The 17,173-nt window shown below is 41.6% G+C and overlaps 1 protein-coding gene across 3 annotated transcripts; it reads left to right on the top strand.

Annotated features, from left to right (window-relative positions):
* Positions 1-3,169: 3,169 nt before the first annotated feature.
* plpp1a (phospholipid phosphatase 1a) lies at positions 3,170-17,112 on the top strand. 3 transcript variants are annotated; one of them, XM_071544379.1, is made up of 6 exons: positions 3,170-3,697; positions 9,183-9,334; positions 11,028-11,311; positions 14,066-14,123; positions 15,261-15,437; positions 15,720-17,112. In XM_071544379.1, exons 1-6 carry the CDS (start codon positions 3,640-3,642, stop codon positions 15,837-15,839), a joined length of 849 nt encoding a protein of 282 aa, XP_071400480.1. In that variant the 5' UTR covers positions 3,170-3,639; the 3' UTR covers positions 15,840-17,112. The 3 variants fall into 3 exon arrangements, with proteins under 3 accessions (XP_071400480.1, XP_071400481.1, XP_071400479.1); XM_071544380.1 differs by having other exon boundaries at positions 9,183-9,346; XM_071544378.1 differs by lacking the exon at positions 9,183-9,334 and adding an exon at positions 6,632-6,786 and having other exon boundaries at positions 3,174-3,697.
* The last annotated feature ends 61 nt before the right edge of the window (positions 17,113-17,173 follow it).

Here is a 17,173-nt window from a genome sequence, read left to right as displayed (position 1 = left end):
ATGCCCCGGGTTTTAAAACTCCACACTCATGATGTCATACTGTGAAAAAAAACACCTGGGAACCACTTCCCAGGTGGCTCAACAAATTTGTGAGATCAAGTCCTGGGTGGTGCAACCATAATGTGACACTAATACAGATACAGTATGTATGCTGACTGTTTTTTGTGAAGATCTGTTAAAAGACATTATTTAAGCCTAACATATTTCATTTCCTCCTGTTTTTTCCCAATTTTCCCTCATAATTAAATGCTAAGCTGTTCCCAGCTGCCACATTGCTGCTAGCAGCTATAATTTTTTTTTAAATCCTTGATTAGCCTATAATATATACAATGGAAACACCTGACAATATGTAAATATCTATAATGAGTAAGGCCACCCTTTGCCTTAAAAACAGCTTCAGTCCTCCTATTGCTGTCATCCTGCATCCTGAACTGTGTGTGGAGGGAAAATAGAAATTCAAGAAGGAAAGCTTCCAGTTCTTTGAGATATGAAGGTGGAAATCTACCTCGCATGCTGCACAACTTTCCATTAAGGTTCAACAAAATTTGGATCTGGTGATTTTGGTCATGAAAGACATTTGACTTCATCCCAGTGTCCATGAAACCACCCCTGAATTTGTTTAGGATGGAGACATTTTCATTTTGGAATACATGAACATCATGAGGGAACAGTGTTTACCCCGGGCAATGACAAAGTTAAAGTCCTTTTTCATGTGGTGTTTTCATCATTTCACTTGGATGTTCAATTGATTAATTACTCTATACCTATCTACCTATCTATCTACAAATCTTCACATAATATTCTCTCAGACAGACAGACAGACAGGCAGACAGATAGATAGATAGACACACAGAAAGATAGATAGATAGATAGATAGATAGATAGATAGATAGATAGATAGATACGGACGGACGGACGGAGGGACGGACAAGCAAGCATACACTACCACAGTGGTTCTCAACCTTTTTCATATCAAGGACCCCTAATTTAGTCCACATTTGGGCCCCGGACCCTCATTTGATAAGATTTTGTCTCTCAAACCCAAATCTGAGAATATTTTTATTATTAGATATGATTTTGTCCAGAATTCCATGACTATCTGTTTTGTAGGTAGAGAGATAACAGTGAAACTATGATCAAAATAGTAATTCTTCTACATTCTCACTGTGTTAACTTCTTGTAAATGAAATAATGGTGAAGTTTAACAATTCATCAATTTGCTGGGGACCCCCTGAAACTCCCTCAAGGATGCCTGGTGGTCCCCGGACCCCACATTGAGAATCACTGCACTACCATCATCGGCAGGTCTACCTACTGTGGTGACAAAGAACTGTACACAGTAGTATGTGCTATTAACCTATAGATGGCAGCATTGTGTGGCAACAGCTATGTCCATAAACACTCAAGTTCTCATCTTCGTATCACAAATTTGTTGATATTCTTGCTGCTGAGCCAGAAATTAATTATCATCTTACATTCACCATTCATACATACATTCACATTATAATTTCAAACTATGAACAGCTGACGAGTTTAACCTATAGTGAAGTGTCACATGATAAAGATAATTGGGCTGAACAGCTGAAAACCAAAACTAGTTCTCTGTTCCTGAGAAATCCAACATTCATGTTCCAACAAGTCACCTGCATGAATTGTACAAGAACAGTATCTTTAAATAGATGTTATTAACGAGGACGCATAACAAAGTTCATTACAATAAAAAATGGCAATCTCCAACTCAATGGAAAAGTGTATTCTTAACAGCCCACAAGTTATTACAATGAAGATTGTTTTTTTTATGGAAATTGAATCCCTAACATGTTTAATTCAGTGTACTTTTATTTATTAAAAAACAAATAAACAAACAAATAAAAACATAGTGAAGTTCATTAGAATAGATAACACAGAAAAAAAAATTGCATATGGGGAGTAATTAAGAATTTAGCATAAAGGCCAGTGTGAGCAGGCATAGAAATGGAGATTAAGGATAACATTTCACAGCAAAATAAGACAATGACATGAGTTAACTTGCTCTTGCAGACAATATACTGTAGTCTACATGTGTATTGAATCCAGTGCTGTGCCTACACTAGGTCCGGACTCTGCAACAACAGCATATCAAATACCTATGCATTCATATGTTTCAGTTTGTAGAACCTAGTAATAACAACATTGATGACACTTCAATGGATTTATACACGTTTCATTTTCAAATCTAGGTTAGGTCCGAACCGATGAAATAAAATGAAATGAAATAAAAATCAATAATATCGAAGTATGCAATACATAGGCTATGTAGCCTACTGGGAAGAAATTTTCGAATATATGAATGATCAGCGTTATTATTGTAATACCTCTATAGCTCACTTTAATGTGTAGTGTGTTTAACCTCCACAGCAGTAGATGGGGATAGTGAGCTAGCAACGCGGTCAGAGCGGGGGCCTGGATACGGGTCTGGGGTTTTACCATAGGGTTTTATATATGCTTTAAAATGTATTGTAAACGTGTCCAGGGAGTTTTGGCCGTCAGTCTTCTACAACAAGGACATACATGTAGTAAAATATTTGTGAAAATCAGGTCATGCATTTGGTTTAGTATTTCATATTCGCAAATGTTAACATAGACCTACAAGTTGCAAACATAAACGCATTGAAACATCGATGCACACATTAAGAAGGTGATTTAGCTGCAGCGGGGCGTTTGTTGTCTTGGCAGACAGCGCACGCTCGTCCGTTGCCATTATGAAACCCTGCTGTCATGCTGCCTTCAATGTCTCATCACAAGCTGCTACTTCCCAGCTGTCCAGTTGTAATTACGACTTGGATGGAAAATAAATACAAAACAGACCCTGTCACTAAAAGTTTTTTTGCAGCTGTTACAAACCAAGCAGCGGAATGGAGCTACTTTGTGCCGAAGCAATGGAAAAGAGAAAATGAGAGAAAGAGTGACAACAGAAACTCACAACAATACTAAATATTTACATATAATTCCAAACAATAACATAATGCCGATAGTTACACCACTTCCCCCATCCATTGTTGACACGGCCGGTAAACTCTCCGCCCCGTAAATGCCACGTCACGGCAATTCAAGGTATCTAGAAAATCCCGATTTTCCCAATCTTGTTTCTACCACCTTATGAAATCGTTCATGTTCCTAGTTGCGACATTTCCGTTAGCTCGTGAAAGCACCGCCAGGCCTGCTGCTCAAGTCGCCCTCGGAGGGGTTCGGGTCTGCCAAACTGCCACCAGTTACACCAGTCGGCACTGGGCAGGTGTCCGTCCAAATGATCGGCCCCCCGTGAGAGTGAGTAGTAGGCCCATGTAGTTTAAGGCTCATTGGAACCGCGTTCATTATGACGCGATAAACCACATCGGCTCTGCTGCGACTCAACAGCGATACGCCTTTTCCACTTGAAATGTGTTTTTCCCAATGACCAAGGTCTATTATTTTGTACCGAGGACACCGCTTGTTTCCTTGTTTTGTTTTTATTTTATTTAATATGCTCTTATTTTGCTGAGCTCACACTTTAACGGAAACAATTGCGACAGCGACGTCCCAAGGAGGAGCATCCCCCTACTGTTTATTACAGCCGAGGACGCACGAGTCAGGGAGAGGGAGCGAGAGACCAGAGCAAACATGTTCGAGACCAGAGGGATCCCCTTTATCCTGCTGGACATAGCCTGTCTAATTCTAGGTATGTATTTAAGTACTTTATCACGACTGCTAATGACTGTTGCATTATTATTGTTTGTGGTTTGAGAGATTCCACTGATGTACACGGATATTAGCAGCTTGCCATCGCGTGAAGGGAGTGGTGTATGCTACAGCAGCCTACTGATATGCTCACATCACTGAAATAATCCATACATAGTCCTGTCGGAATTTATAGTAGTGACTTTATTGTGATTTTATAGTAGGCTACTTTATGCTGTTTTAATCTGTTATGGTACCACTATAATATCCCAGTAATATTTCTATAGTATCTTTCTACAAGTATCGGATATAAGGGCAAAGAAAGAGGAAATCATTTTTTTTAAATTCTAAAATGTTTCATGCAAAAACAATGCACCGGACTGTTCCATATTCGTGTTTCCAGTTGTTTCAACTCATCACAGGCATCTACCAGCGTAGATAGGTGGTTAATGATGCTGTCCTGTAGAGTGCAACAATGTTAAATTATACAGTAAATACAGTGTAACACATGCCTTTATTCACAAAATTAGCCACTGCCTGTCCTTTTATTATTTTTTAATAGATCAAAGTTATGGCCAGCAGCCCTTGTCATTATATATGTTATGCCTTATTGTTTAGTGTTTCATTCAGTCCAATAGACAAATTGATTGACTGTAATACATAGGCCTAGGTCTGTGTATGTCTATACATTCACTTCTTTTGACTTCGACCTATGAATAGTCTTAGACCTATTCCAAGAGGTGTTGCTCAGAAACTATGTGATAATTCACATTATTCACTTTCAGGCTGTGTTTTGAAACCATGTCCCAGCACCGCCACAGCCCAAACACCCCCAAGCTTTCATGGGTCATGTAACTACATGTCTTCCTCTCAGAAAGTCTAAAACCATTACATGGCTGGTTGCTGTCAGCACTCGTACTCATATTGTTGCCCATCTGGGCTTGAACTATTTAGAATGTATCTGCAATGTAGATCAGTATGGTTTATGCAATTGTTACAGCTTAGATAGATCATTGTTCCAAAGGCTTTATGGTAGATGTGGAAGTTTAGTGTTACCACAAAGTTGATGTGTCTCCATTTTTATTTGCTAGTCTCAAAAGGCTTTGAGATTTGAATACATCTTAAATCATCATAGGGCCGTCTAGCTGCACTTTTGCGGAGCAGGCAAAGGCATTGTCTCTGGGGCTTTAGTTGTGTAGTGTAAATCTGATTATGAATAATGGAGATCTACTGTGACTCATAAAGCTATAGCTGTCCTTGCACAGACTTTATCTAAAAAAAAAAACATAATACATACTTTTGGATTGGAGAAAGTGGACTCAATCAGGTTTAAAGTATTGCCAAACTCCCCAGGCGACTGATTTATTTTGTACTGCGTAATTTGCAGTGGCTGATGCCAGAACTTATGTCCAGTGAGAAGCCCTAAGACTGTAAAACCATCTCAGCATGTTGTTTGGATGACTGAAGTAAACCTATAACTGTCCATAACATAATGAAGTACAACCAAGTGTCTCAGAGAGTCTGCCTCTAGACCACCGCAGCTTCCCAAAACACTCATCATGCATAACTACATGTTATTAAACACGCACATACTACATGCAGTGAGGTTTAACCCACAAGAGCACAGCTTGATAAATGTGCATGGGAAGACTCTCTATTTTCTGAAGTGTATAATAAGCAGGGATGTAGTGTATTTGTTCTGGTTTCCTTACACAGCTGACTCAATATGGTCATTATTAAAACGACTGAGCAGGCTGCCAATAACTCTTGATAAGAGTATCAAGATTTATTTTAAGAGTAGCATGTCTATTTATGTTAAGATGTGCACTTCAGTTGTGCGTGTGTGTGTGTGTTTGTGTGTGTTTGTGTTGGGGGAGGCCTGTGTCTTCTTCTTGTGCACAGCTAGGGGCGAGAGCAGGTGAAAGTGCACTGCTGCCTTGTCAATCAGAAAGTGATTTGGGGATCCAGCCCTGGCCTGAGCGTGCTGTTGTACAGACTTGGTGGCATTTACAGCTGTTGAAGCCAATCAACTTAGGGTGGCACAGCTGACAGTGTCAACAGATGTAGAAGCACCAGGCAAACAGAAATACTAGACAGCGTAGGAGAAGCAGTTTAGAGGCAATGTTTGAGTGTTTCTGCATGTGTGTGTGGGTATGTTTTTGCGTATTATGCTGTTTTTGAACATGTGTGTGGCTGTGCATTACAGTGCCGTGACAGACCCTCACTTTCTGCTCCCACCAGAATATGAATGAACTTCTGTGTCCCTCTCCCACTGTACTTTGTACAGTGACAACAATGGGCTAAATGGGCCGGCCCACCAGAGAAAGGACAGCGGCATTACATTCAGACTTTGGACTGTCAAAGCCAATTAGCATAATTTGTTATCTTTATGGTGTTTTTTCTATAGGGAGTGCTTAGCTATGCCCACGGTTCGTTTCACACCAGTGAGACTCATTGCCCCAGCCAAGAGCTTTTCAGTACTCCCCATTGAAAAACTACCCAAAGATAGCATCATTTCTGCAGTAATGAAGTCAATGCTGTTGAATGCTTTCCTCACAAGGTTTTCCTCTGTTACACTCTGATGATGTTGCAGAGTGTCTGTCTGACCTCAGGGATGCTCTCTGCTGAGGCTCAGCCTTAACCTGACTGGTCGAAAGGTTGGGGTCTCTCACTTCTGTCAGCTCAGCAACAACAAGAAGTCATGTCAATAAGTCTCTAAAAATCAAAATTGGCACTTATTTGGCATGTCCATAGTTTGTTATGATGCTGTTAGCATCAGTGTCCTCTGACATTCACAAATTCATTTCCCCCTGAAAGATGACAGAATTGAAGTCTGACCTCAACCCGTTGGCCAGGAGCCATCTCATTCTGTGCTATGTTGTTTTGACCTCTGACCTCTCCCTCTGGTAACCCCTCCTGGCCTTTCCTTCCACAGGGGGTCTGCCTCTGGCAGCCTTTAACCTGGGTAAGATCCGCCCCTACCAGAGGGGCTTTTTCTGTAACGACGACAGCATCAACTACCCTTTCCACCACAGCACAATCACCTCCACAGTGCTCTACACAGTGGGCTTCAGCCTGCCCATTAGCTGTGTAAGTAGAGAAGAGTCAAGGTCAAGGGTGCAGAAGTCAAGGAAGGTTCAGCTGTGTTTGCCATAGCTATAGACAGGTTGCAACGGGTCGTAGAGCTGGCAGGAACAGAGCATGAATGAACAAACAATTTAACTGAACCTAATTTAGGATATATTCAGAAGGGACAGCTGCATATTAGATGTTAGAAATAACCTCAGCTGTTTATTGACTGTTACCATGGGACAGCTGTTTGTTATTGGTATTTTAAAGCAAATGTGTCTGTTTTGTTCAGCTCTGGGTCCTGACATTACTGAGGATGTTCAGCAAGATCTGCTCTTACAATTACATACACTTGTCAGAAAGGTAGAGGCAAAGGAGGATGTCCACTTAAAAACAAAAAAATACAAGAGAATTAACCTTTGAATAAATGTTAAATTCTTTTACGTCCACAAAAAATCCTTTCCCAATGCATATTCCTTCCTCATCATCTCACCTACCACAGCAGGCTTCATAAAGCTTCCGGTAAGAATATAGACCGTTTATGGAGAGTGGCCTTCCATTTTCGACAAATATCTGTTTTGCATTGAAACTGTTCAGAACAGTTTTGCAGGGAGTGTGAGACAGAAAAGAGACAGAGATTTGATTTGGTCATGGTGGGAGGACACTAACCCACTGCCACTGGCTGGGCACTGACAGATTTATGGTTTTTCAGTAACGGTCCATTCCTTAACATTTGGACTGTCCAAACATGAAGCACCAATAAATCCATCTTCCCCTCCGTGGTTGAGATGCTTGCTTAGCTCAATTTGTCATTCACACAGTCATACACACATACTGTACATACTCAAACTCTATCTCATACAAAAGACTCAAACCACCTACTAGCCTAATGATGGGTGTAGTGACAATGATAAGCAGTTTACCTTTGAAAGAATGTACAAAATGTGGAAATGAAATGTGAGTAAAGCCAGGCTTTTTTTATTACTTGTAGTTTAGGATCAAGAAAATATTGAACTGAAATCTTCGAGCGCTGTTGTTAATTAGTGCAACAGACACGCAGGCTGCACTCTGTTCCCTAAAATAGCTGGAATGCTCTCCTGGAACACTGTGATTACGTTAACTTCATGCAGATTGCATTTGGAGAATGACAGAGACAGAAAGTGCTGCTGGCACACGCTGTATTCTTTGTGTGTGTGTGTGTGTGTGAGTACATACGTACACAGCACACAACGTTCTGTTACTAGCTATTGTCTGCTACTCAGTGTTGAGGGCCAGAGTTCAGTCAGTGTCTTGTGTGTGTGTCTGTATGATATCATTGATTTATCCCTCCCCTCCTGGTCTCGGTAGTCTTTTATGTATCATGTGTAATCACACTCCAGCACTGTAACACTTCTCATTCTTAAATGTCATCGTATCCTAATTTCTAACAACTTGTTCCTTTCCGTATGCCAAGCGTCTGACTGTTCATCTACTTATCAGAGCTGTAACAGTGGCAATATCTCAAACGGAAGCAGTTTATACTGAAACTATCACTGTCTGCCCAAAGGAAGATAGAGCAGGGGAGGGTAGATAGGGAAACGTAGAGCGGTTAGAAATAGAGAGTGAGATTAAGGAACAGGGAAAGTGTGTCGGTCTGCCAAAGGGAAGAGAAAATGAAGATGGCAGGTTCTCAGAAGAGAGATGGAGGAAAAGAAAGCAAGGGCCAGCCTGCGCGAGAGAAGAGAGAAAGTGAGCGTGTAACGTGAGAGCCCATCGGTCACCTAAGTGCGTCTGTGAGACCACTGTGTCCTCTCACTGCCTGACAGCTTCAGCATGGCGTGGGTCTGTTAGTGAGAACTCACCCATAGCAATAGGACCCAGCCTAGAAACACAATCCCTGATAAACCTCAACATGTCTGCTACACCTGTCACAGCAGACAGAGAGAGAGAGAGAGAGAGAGAGAGAGAGAGAGAGAAAGTTGTGAGGGCTCAGCTCCCAATTACAATCATGCATTTCAAAGAGTAGTGAAGGAGGTGAGAAATCGAAAGACCCATCATATGTTTTTTGGATGTGAAGTGTTGGCGCAAGCTTTGTCACCAGCTAGGTTTGGGTTTTCTCTGTTAACACCCTCTCTTCACCAGCAAGGAGCTGTCTGCTGCTATGCAAACACTAACCACTGTTGTTTACCACTGGTTCCTGAGCACTGGCGAGGACACCTGCATCTTTTCTGCCTCCTCACGTGTTCATGTGGATACAGCGAGGACAGAGGATGCAAAGTTTCCAGAGCTCTTGTGATCCAACCCCTGTTTAACAACTCTCTTTCTTCCTTTTTGCAAAGACAGTGACATTGCACCATGGGTAGGGGTCCGGGGGGCCTAGCGGTGTAACCTCTTGTAACCTGTATTTTCCTGTTTTTCTCTCATTGCCTCTCTGCTAGCTGGACTCCCATTTGCAATACTCACAGGGCAACACAAACCTTTCCGCCGGGGCTTTTTCTGTAATGATGATTCAATCAAGTACCCCCTTAAAGAAGACACCATTTCCTATCAGTTGTTAGGGGGCATTATGATTCCCGTCACAGTACTCACTGTAAGTGCATCTGTTTTGTTTTCTGCTAACAGCTCTCCTGTATCCTTTCCTCCCTCTTCATTGCCTCTCCCCTTTTCTTTCTCTTAAACTACTGCTTATGTTGATGCACTTTTACTCTCTATCTCTTACTTAACTCCTTCTCCCTACTTACTCCATGACTGCTGCTGAATACATTATTCTAGTAATAATGTATGTGCAGTTTTTAGTTGCTTGCTTTAGCCATCACCATCACTAACTGTAAAAATTAATTTGTTTATTGCATATTGTTTCTTGGATAGAAAATATATTTTAAAAGATTTGTAGTGTCTTCTACTCACCAGCCCTAAATAGATTCCTAGCTGCTGCAACTCTTTTGCAAAAAGACTTTAAATGTAGCAGGCGTGAAACAAAGGTCTGTACAGCAGTTAATTCTCTCAATTTCTTAACGGAAAAAATAATTTGAATGACTAGTTCTCTAGGGAATATCCTAGAGACTGGCAATCATTCAAGTCTACAGAGAGAGATAATGGAGCAGAGTGCCTTGGCTTCATCATCTACAATAGGGTTTTACAAAAGGTTTCTGCAGTGCAGGTTTTATCGTTATAAAGGAATGAAACAGAGCGGAAAGCAAACTTCCTGCTTTTTACATACGTCTGTAGCTGCTGTAAGTGAAGGGAAACCAGATATTTCACTGAGATATAATGAATGAAAATAGCGACATCCTTGTACTTCAGTGACATCCACATTGGGACGCGAAGCCTTTGACCTTTTGTCATGCAATATTGCCCCATTGCTTCTTCTCCAATATTTGAGCAGTTTACAGTTCAACAGTAGTAGTTATCTCTACTAATTCAAAGTCTGGAAAAGCTACATATTCTAGAGAAGAAGCAATAAGAATGTGTCAACAACCTTTTTGTTAGAGAATAGAGTAAGCCCTCCAGGCCTGTTATCTGTTAGCAGTAGTGTTGCGAAACAAGCACATTCACACACACCCTAACCACAACGTTCACATGAAAAGGAACGTAAATTCACAAAATAATCTCCTGATGCGTCACACATATGTACACACATGCATTTGTACATGCTCAAACACACAAACACAAGCAAATTTGTTTTGTCATGAGATCCATTTAAGAAGCAAGTTTTAGTTTGATCTTTTAGATCTCAGGGTGACAAAATATATTGTGTGAGGTACATCTGTCTCCCCTTTTAAATAAGGAAAATAAAAATATATATATTTTTTGTCTATCATTTTAAGTGGACATCATCCTCTGGCCAAGCTCTTTTAACTTAAATCCAACATTATTTGCAATCTTAGGGTTGGTACAATAACTAGGGTCTAGCAAAAATTGCTAACTTTGTCAGATCGGCACTCCTCTATAATGTCAAGGATATTGTTTTTCAACCCAATTACCTAATCTTCTACCCACTTTTCACAAATGCAAGTGAGTATTTCCTAACACGGCTTTGGAAGTTTGAAACGGGTGTAACAGGCCATACTTACAGGCACCAAACCCATTTTACGTCCATGTTGGAGGAAATGCACATGTGCTCATTTTGTGGAAAATGGTGAGAACAGGGAAATATTACAGAGACAGATACTATAGCTTTCAAGTTCAGGTTTTTATTTGGTTTCCATGTGACGCCTCATATTTGTGAACTAACCTCTGACTCTCTCCATCCCTTTCCTCCCCTGCTCTCCCTGCCCTTACAGATGATCTTTGGGGAGTGCCTTTCAGTTTATCTAAAGCGCATCAAATCCAAGTCCTCTTTCAGCAACAGCTACATTGCCTGTGTTTACAAAGCCATTGGTACCTTCCTTTTTGGTGCTGCAATGAGCCAATCATTGACTGACATAGCCAAGTATTCTATTGGCCGCCTCAGGCCGCACTTCCTGGATGTGTGCAAACCTGACTGGAGCCTTATCAACTGTACAGCAGGGGGCTACATTGAAGACTTCACCTGCAATGGAGACAAGAGATTGGTCAACGAGGGAAGGTAACTATTGTTATCTTTATCAAAACTATCAACGTAGAATAACTGAATAGACTTCAGAAATGAATAGATGAATGAATGCATGCATGGATAGTTTAATGGATGCATCACTTGTTTCAATGTAACACTAATAGATGGTTAGTTGATGAAATTAGGTCATGTTGTAATCTTGTAATCCCCCCGGTTCCTAAGAACCGGGGGATTACAGAAACGAACATTTTTAAAAGAAAAACAAAAGACAGAAACTAACATTTTTTTAAAAAGAGCTGTCCTAAGGAGAGGGTCAAATATGGGTTTCCCTGTACTCTGTTCTCTCTATTGTTTTGTAATATCCTGATGGTGTAAGTACAAAGTGCAAGGGTTAAATCAGTCACACAAACAACCTCATGGATAGATAACTATGATTAATAATGATGATAAAAAAAACTAACATAACATGATTTATAGTTCCTAGATCACTGAGTGTGTGTGTGCAGACAGTATGAACCAAACCGTGTTTTTAGCAACATCCTGTTACCATCTGCCCCACACCAGACCAGTGATGGGATTGAATAATCCCACAGGAATGTAAAATGTTATTATAGTAAGAGTCTCTCTATCCCTTATCAGCTCAGAGCAGAAGGAAGTACAGAGGGAGGAGAGGATATCCACTTCTCCTTCTGATTCAGTCATCAGCCTCCACACCCGTGATAATTATAGAAGCAGAGGCCTAAATAGAGACATTAGCTTTGCCTACTGTATCAGTCTGAAGCGGGGTTTATAGGCTACTAGGCACGTATTCTATTCTATTCTATTCTATTCTATTCTATTCTATTCCACACCTGTGGGCAGAAGCAGTTACTTATTAACCAAAAGAATATGAGATTTCATTTCACTGACATTTAATATTGCCTTCAGTCACTGACCTTTTATCAGCACACATAAAGGTCAGAGACAAAAATACTGGCACAACTCATACAGTCAGTCATCTTTATATTTCCTCTGTGTCGAGTATGTTCCGTTTTCTTCCTCCCTCATGAATGGGCAGCTTCCCCCGGCTGCAGCCTGTCAGTCTGAGAGCCGGGCGGTAATGTGTCTTAGCTCCACGGTGGGCTGTGGGTGCACCCACCCTCTGTCCTCAGGGTCATCTACTGTATATTTACCAGGGTGTGGTGCACTGGCCTTGATGTTTCCTGGACGCAGATCCCCGCTCAATCTGCCGTTTTGACCGCTCTGGTAGTGGCAGAGTCCAGGTACAGGCCGCTGGATCTGGGATCAGACCCTTTTGTTTTGTCACACTGAGCCAAACATTTACCAGCAGACCAAGAGGAGCATCAAGTGATTCGAGGCAGATTTCTTTTAACATCTTTTTGGAGAGGATTCAGACCAAGTTATATTCCCAGCACCATCTGTGTGTGTTTGGCCTGGTCTGCTAGTCGTTAATAGAGCAAATAAGTGCAGCAGGAGAGGAGAGAGCAGATCGGGGTAACCTGCATTGGATCATGTTACTGTAATGTGAGGCCTTAGCTTAGCTTCCCTTGGGGAGAAGAGGCCTACTGTCAGAGCCGTGTGTGTTTGTGTTTATGCATAAGAGACAGAGTAGTGCACTATGCACTCCAAGGTTGAGAGTGTAATGAAAACATACCAGTTCTTTTGTGAAGTAGGAGAAACAATCGCACAATTAATTTTGGGTCCCACCCATAGTTTAAAGCTACAGTGATTACTCCTCTGTCAGCCCAGCCCTCACAGGGTTAACAGACAGTCAGAGCTGCCTGTGTGTATCCTCTCTGACATGCCTGCAGCTTTAATCTGTTACCATAGGGGAGGTATAGAGGTCTGTATTGTTATTGCATTGGCCAGCTGGGTTGTGTTACTGTGGACTGTTTGGTCAGCCTGGGCTCTCCACCAGCACTGTGTTGAATCTCAGAGCGCCCTCATCCCCAATTTGACTTTCTTGCTGTCTTAGGCCTTATCAGTGTTTCTCTTGTAATGTAAAAGATCAGGAGGGACGCAGCAGAGCGACCAAAGCTAAAGCTGCAGGCGTGTCAGAAAGGATATGCACATTCAATTTGAGAAGGAAGCTTGAAAGGAGAGAAATAGTCCTGGAGGCATAGTTGAGTATCTCTGAAGACCTGGATAGAGGCTGACTTGAATCCACTATACTACTGATTACAGCTTCACTTATGGTATGAGTGTGTGGTGGTGCAGGTCTTTAGTCTGCAGTGCCATCTGGATTCTGAAATACACATCTCATCTCATTCAGTAGAGAATATACTGTGAAAACCCGACCCTTCATAAAGTGAAGAGCAAGTCTGTGATATTATACTCTGTGTGTGTGTGTGTGTGTGTGTGTTAATGGCAGTCACTGTAGACAAGCCACACAGCACAGTGCACCGCTGCCTATGTAAACAGGAAGTAAGTGAGGCTGAAAGGATACGAGGGTCTGCCGCTCTTTAACTGCCGCTGACCGCCTGCCTGCGCATGATCGCTCTCGGCTGTCGGTTCTCATAATTCACAGAAATAGACGTGCTCAAATGTCAGTGAACCTCAACGAGTGTAAAGGTGCATTATTGTGTGTGTGTGTGACTGTGTGTGAATGAATGTGTAGTTCTAATATATCTTCATATACCTTCAGTGCATGTGTGGTACATGGTTTAGGCCGTAGCTATTCTCATATCAAGATGCCCCTGTCTCTCCTATTTTGTGTTTTGTAGTTTGTTGTGAATTCATCACGCTCATAGCAAAGTCATGAACCGTACCTTTATCTTTCTGTTGCAGGCTATCCTTCTACTCTGGCCACTCCTCTTTTTCCATGTACTGTATGCTGTTCCTGGCTGTAAGTACCATAATCTATTCATCGCTAATTAAATCAACCAATCAATCAATTTACTGGTATACTGTGTTTGAAGGCAGGGTGCAAATAAGGACATTCAAAGGGCTGATCATTGTTTTGTTGCATAAAGCTTCTTATCAAATCTGAGTGATATTTCATTGATCTCCCCAGCCAAGCAGGTTTTCAGTTTCTCTCATGGGCCTCTGATGACCTTCTGTTATCAGTAGCACTGTTCCACTCGGAAGAATCAAGCGGCTGTGAATATCTTCTGTTATGTTCGTCCAGCTGCTTTTACTGCCCAGCCCTGCTGGCTTTATAGGCTGCTGACTCACAGAACGCCAACTGATATAAATAGGCACAGGGACAAAGTCCTGGCGCCAACAAAACCCTCCATATGAAATGGAAGTACAAGTGTCTAAAACAGCAGGAGAATTGACCTACAAAGGAGGACAAAAGCAGGAGTACCAGTCTTTTCCCCCACCACCAATTACATTAGAGCGCTTGCGTCAGAGGGAAGGTGTAACAGGAAGACATGGGTCTATATAAAGTGGTTAGTATTGTTTGTCCTTAATTCAAACAAAAGGAACAGACACACCTCACTATTAAAACAAATTAAATGACTGATGAGACTATGTTGTACTGATTACTTTTATCAGTGACAGTGAAATTGATTATTTCAAGGCCATAATTCCACTGAGTGATGACTTGATTGATTGACTGTAAATATGATGCCTTGCAGCCTGTTTGGAGAGGCTGTTGCAGGAGACATTCGCACCTTTAAACAATAGAGGGGGAACTAAATAGTACAGCTGATACTTTGGGTCATAAAAATAGAGAGGATCTTTGTGTTCCTAGCAAACAGCCACAAATAACCACATCCATCAAGATTATAACAGATGATGTACTGTACACTTTGTAATCTCCAACGTTGTAATAGGAGTTTACAATAATCTTTTGCATGCCGCTGTCCCATCAGTATGCCTCCTGTCTTCTGCAAAAACATTCAGTAGCACAGTATACCAAACCTAGTGCCTTCTCTCCCTGTTATTATCACAGCCAGAGTGACACATTTTTATGTGACTGTAAATGTGTGACTTTCTGTATTTCAAAAACCCCCTCATTGCCCTGTGTCTCCCTCAGCTCTACCTCCAGGCTAGACTCCAGGCTGAATGGGCAAGGCTACTGAGACCCACAATCCAGTTTTTCCTGATTGCTGCATCAGTGTACACAGGACTATCCAGGGTGTCAGACTATAAACACCACTGGAGCGATGTGCTGACTGGGCTCCTGCAGGGAGCCCTCATGGCTATCCTGGTGGTAAGTACCTGTACTTTTCCCTAACTTTGCATTTGAGGCACTTTGGTTATGGATTTATTGCCCTTGACGGTAATTGTTAAACAGGATACGGATGCAAATAATTCAGCTCCACTTTCATTTTCCATCTATGCCATGAAAAGGCTTTTAAACTTTAGTGCCTGAGTGCCTGAAGCAAGCCTTGTATGGCTCTCTTCCTATCTTGACACTTTCAGTATTTTCGAGCACCTTGTAGAACTTGCAGTTTGCTTAATGTCATTTTCCTATTCTCTCTGTATTCTGCAGGTCTTTTTTGTGTCCGACTTCTTCAAGAAGCGCGTGGAGCCCCAGAAGGAGGTCGAGATCCCCCACACCACACTCCAGGAGACCCCGACCAATGGAAACCACTTTGACAGCCCCAACTAAGCTAAACCAGAGGCAAGGACACCTCTGCCCAGTCCAAACGCACACCCTGGATGCCAGCTCTCTAGCCTTTCACCTGACGCATATTCTCATCTAACACCCTGCATGGATTTACAGCGCGGAGTATTGTTGTAAATGTGCTCCATTGGCCTTGCTTCTTAAGTCATGTCAGCTAGTGGATGACTGTACATCTCAATGAAATGGGTGAGAGAGGTGAGATGCATAAAAACTTTTGGAAATTACACCCCAGACTCATTTAAAGTAGACTTAAAAATACTTCACAATTACAGGCAAGTTGCTGTCTTGTCTATCAGTTCCCCATCTGGAGGGAGAGTGGTGAGATAAGCTTACACCTATCCAATCCTTTCAGATCTACTTAAGTGACTGAAATGTAGGTTAGGGGCTAGAGATTTTGTAAGGACAGGAACCATATAGCATGTACCTACTGAGCCAGTGGGAAGACTTATCTGCATGCGCCCACTAAAGGGTCTGACCACTGCTGGGGGAGGGAGAGAGGGATGGAGAGAGAGAGGGGGAGAGAGACAGAGAGGAGGGTGGGAAACCTGTGAATGTAACCCTGCTTTGTGCTTTTCCTGACCTGGAGTCAGTCACTCCGCTCAAGATGCTGATTTAGGGTCAGTTTTATGTTAACTCCACCACTAAGAGTTATGGGTGCGTTTCATAGCTTTTACTGAGAATGTATTGTCTAAGGTCCAGTGTTAAAGGGCTAAATATGAAAGGAAACTTACTCAAGGTGATAATCCGCTGGAGACTAAAGCTGATCTTAGACCAGAGGGAAACATTGCTCCGCATCTGGAGCTGCTGACTCTAGGACACTGTTGCTGCGATCAAATTCTCCAACCTTCTAACCTCATCATAAAGGATGAAGCTTTTTGTATCTTGTCTTTCGGTTAGAGAGTTGGACAACAGATTGCCAGTTTGAGTCCCGTGTTGCCTTTGCTGGACTGCTACTGCTGCTAGCACAGCTCCCTGTGTATCTCAGAACTAATATAAACATCAAATTATCTGTACAAGCAGACCTTACTTTTGTATAATCTGTATGTTAAAAAATAAATAAATCACTATACAGACTTTTATTGAAAATTGTTACAAATATGTACAAATGTCTTTATGTTCTGCTCTGAATGATAGCAAAAAAAGAAAAGAATGAGAAAAAGAATAAAAGCCATTTTGCTTATTAACATGAACACACAAATGAAACATACAAGTGTTTGATGTATTATTGTCAAGATAAAAGCCATCATTTCAAATTAAAGCATGGCCTACATTGTTTTATTTTCTCAGCCAGATATATTAATTTGTCATATGATGCACCA

Source organism: Centroberyx affinis, unplaced genomic scaffold, assembly GCF_046629955.1.
Source record: "Centroberyx affinis isolate AG114_WGS23_722 - 3 ecotype Tasmania unplaced genomic scaffold, CSIRO-AGI_Caff_v1 ptg004554l_1, whole genome shotgun sequence".
Classification (NCBI taxonomy): Eukaryota; Metazoa; Chordata; class Actinopteri; order Beryciformes; family Berycidae; genus Centroberyx; species Centroberyx affinis.
This window is presented reverse-complemented; position numbering and strand designations above follow the sequence as displayed.

Excerpts from the sequence above, each read along its gene's own strand:
- plpp1a (XM_071544380.1), top strand. The coding sequence starts at position 3,640 with ATGTTCGAGACCAGAGGGATCCCCTTTATCCTGCTGGACATAGCCTGT. Across the intron at positions 3,698-9,182 it reads CATAGCCTGTCTAATTCTAG|CTGGACTCCCATTTGCAATA; the intron begins GTATGTATTTAA and ends CCTCTCTGCTAG. Across the intron at positions 11,312-14,065 it reads AGATTGGTCAACGAGGGAAG|GCTATCCTTCTACTCTGGCC; the intron begins GTAACTATTGTT and ends TTTCTGTTGCAG.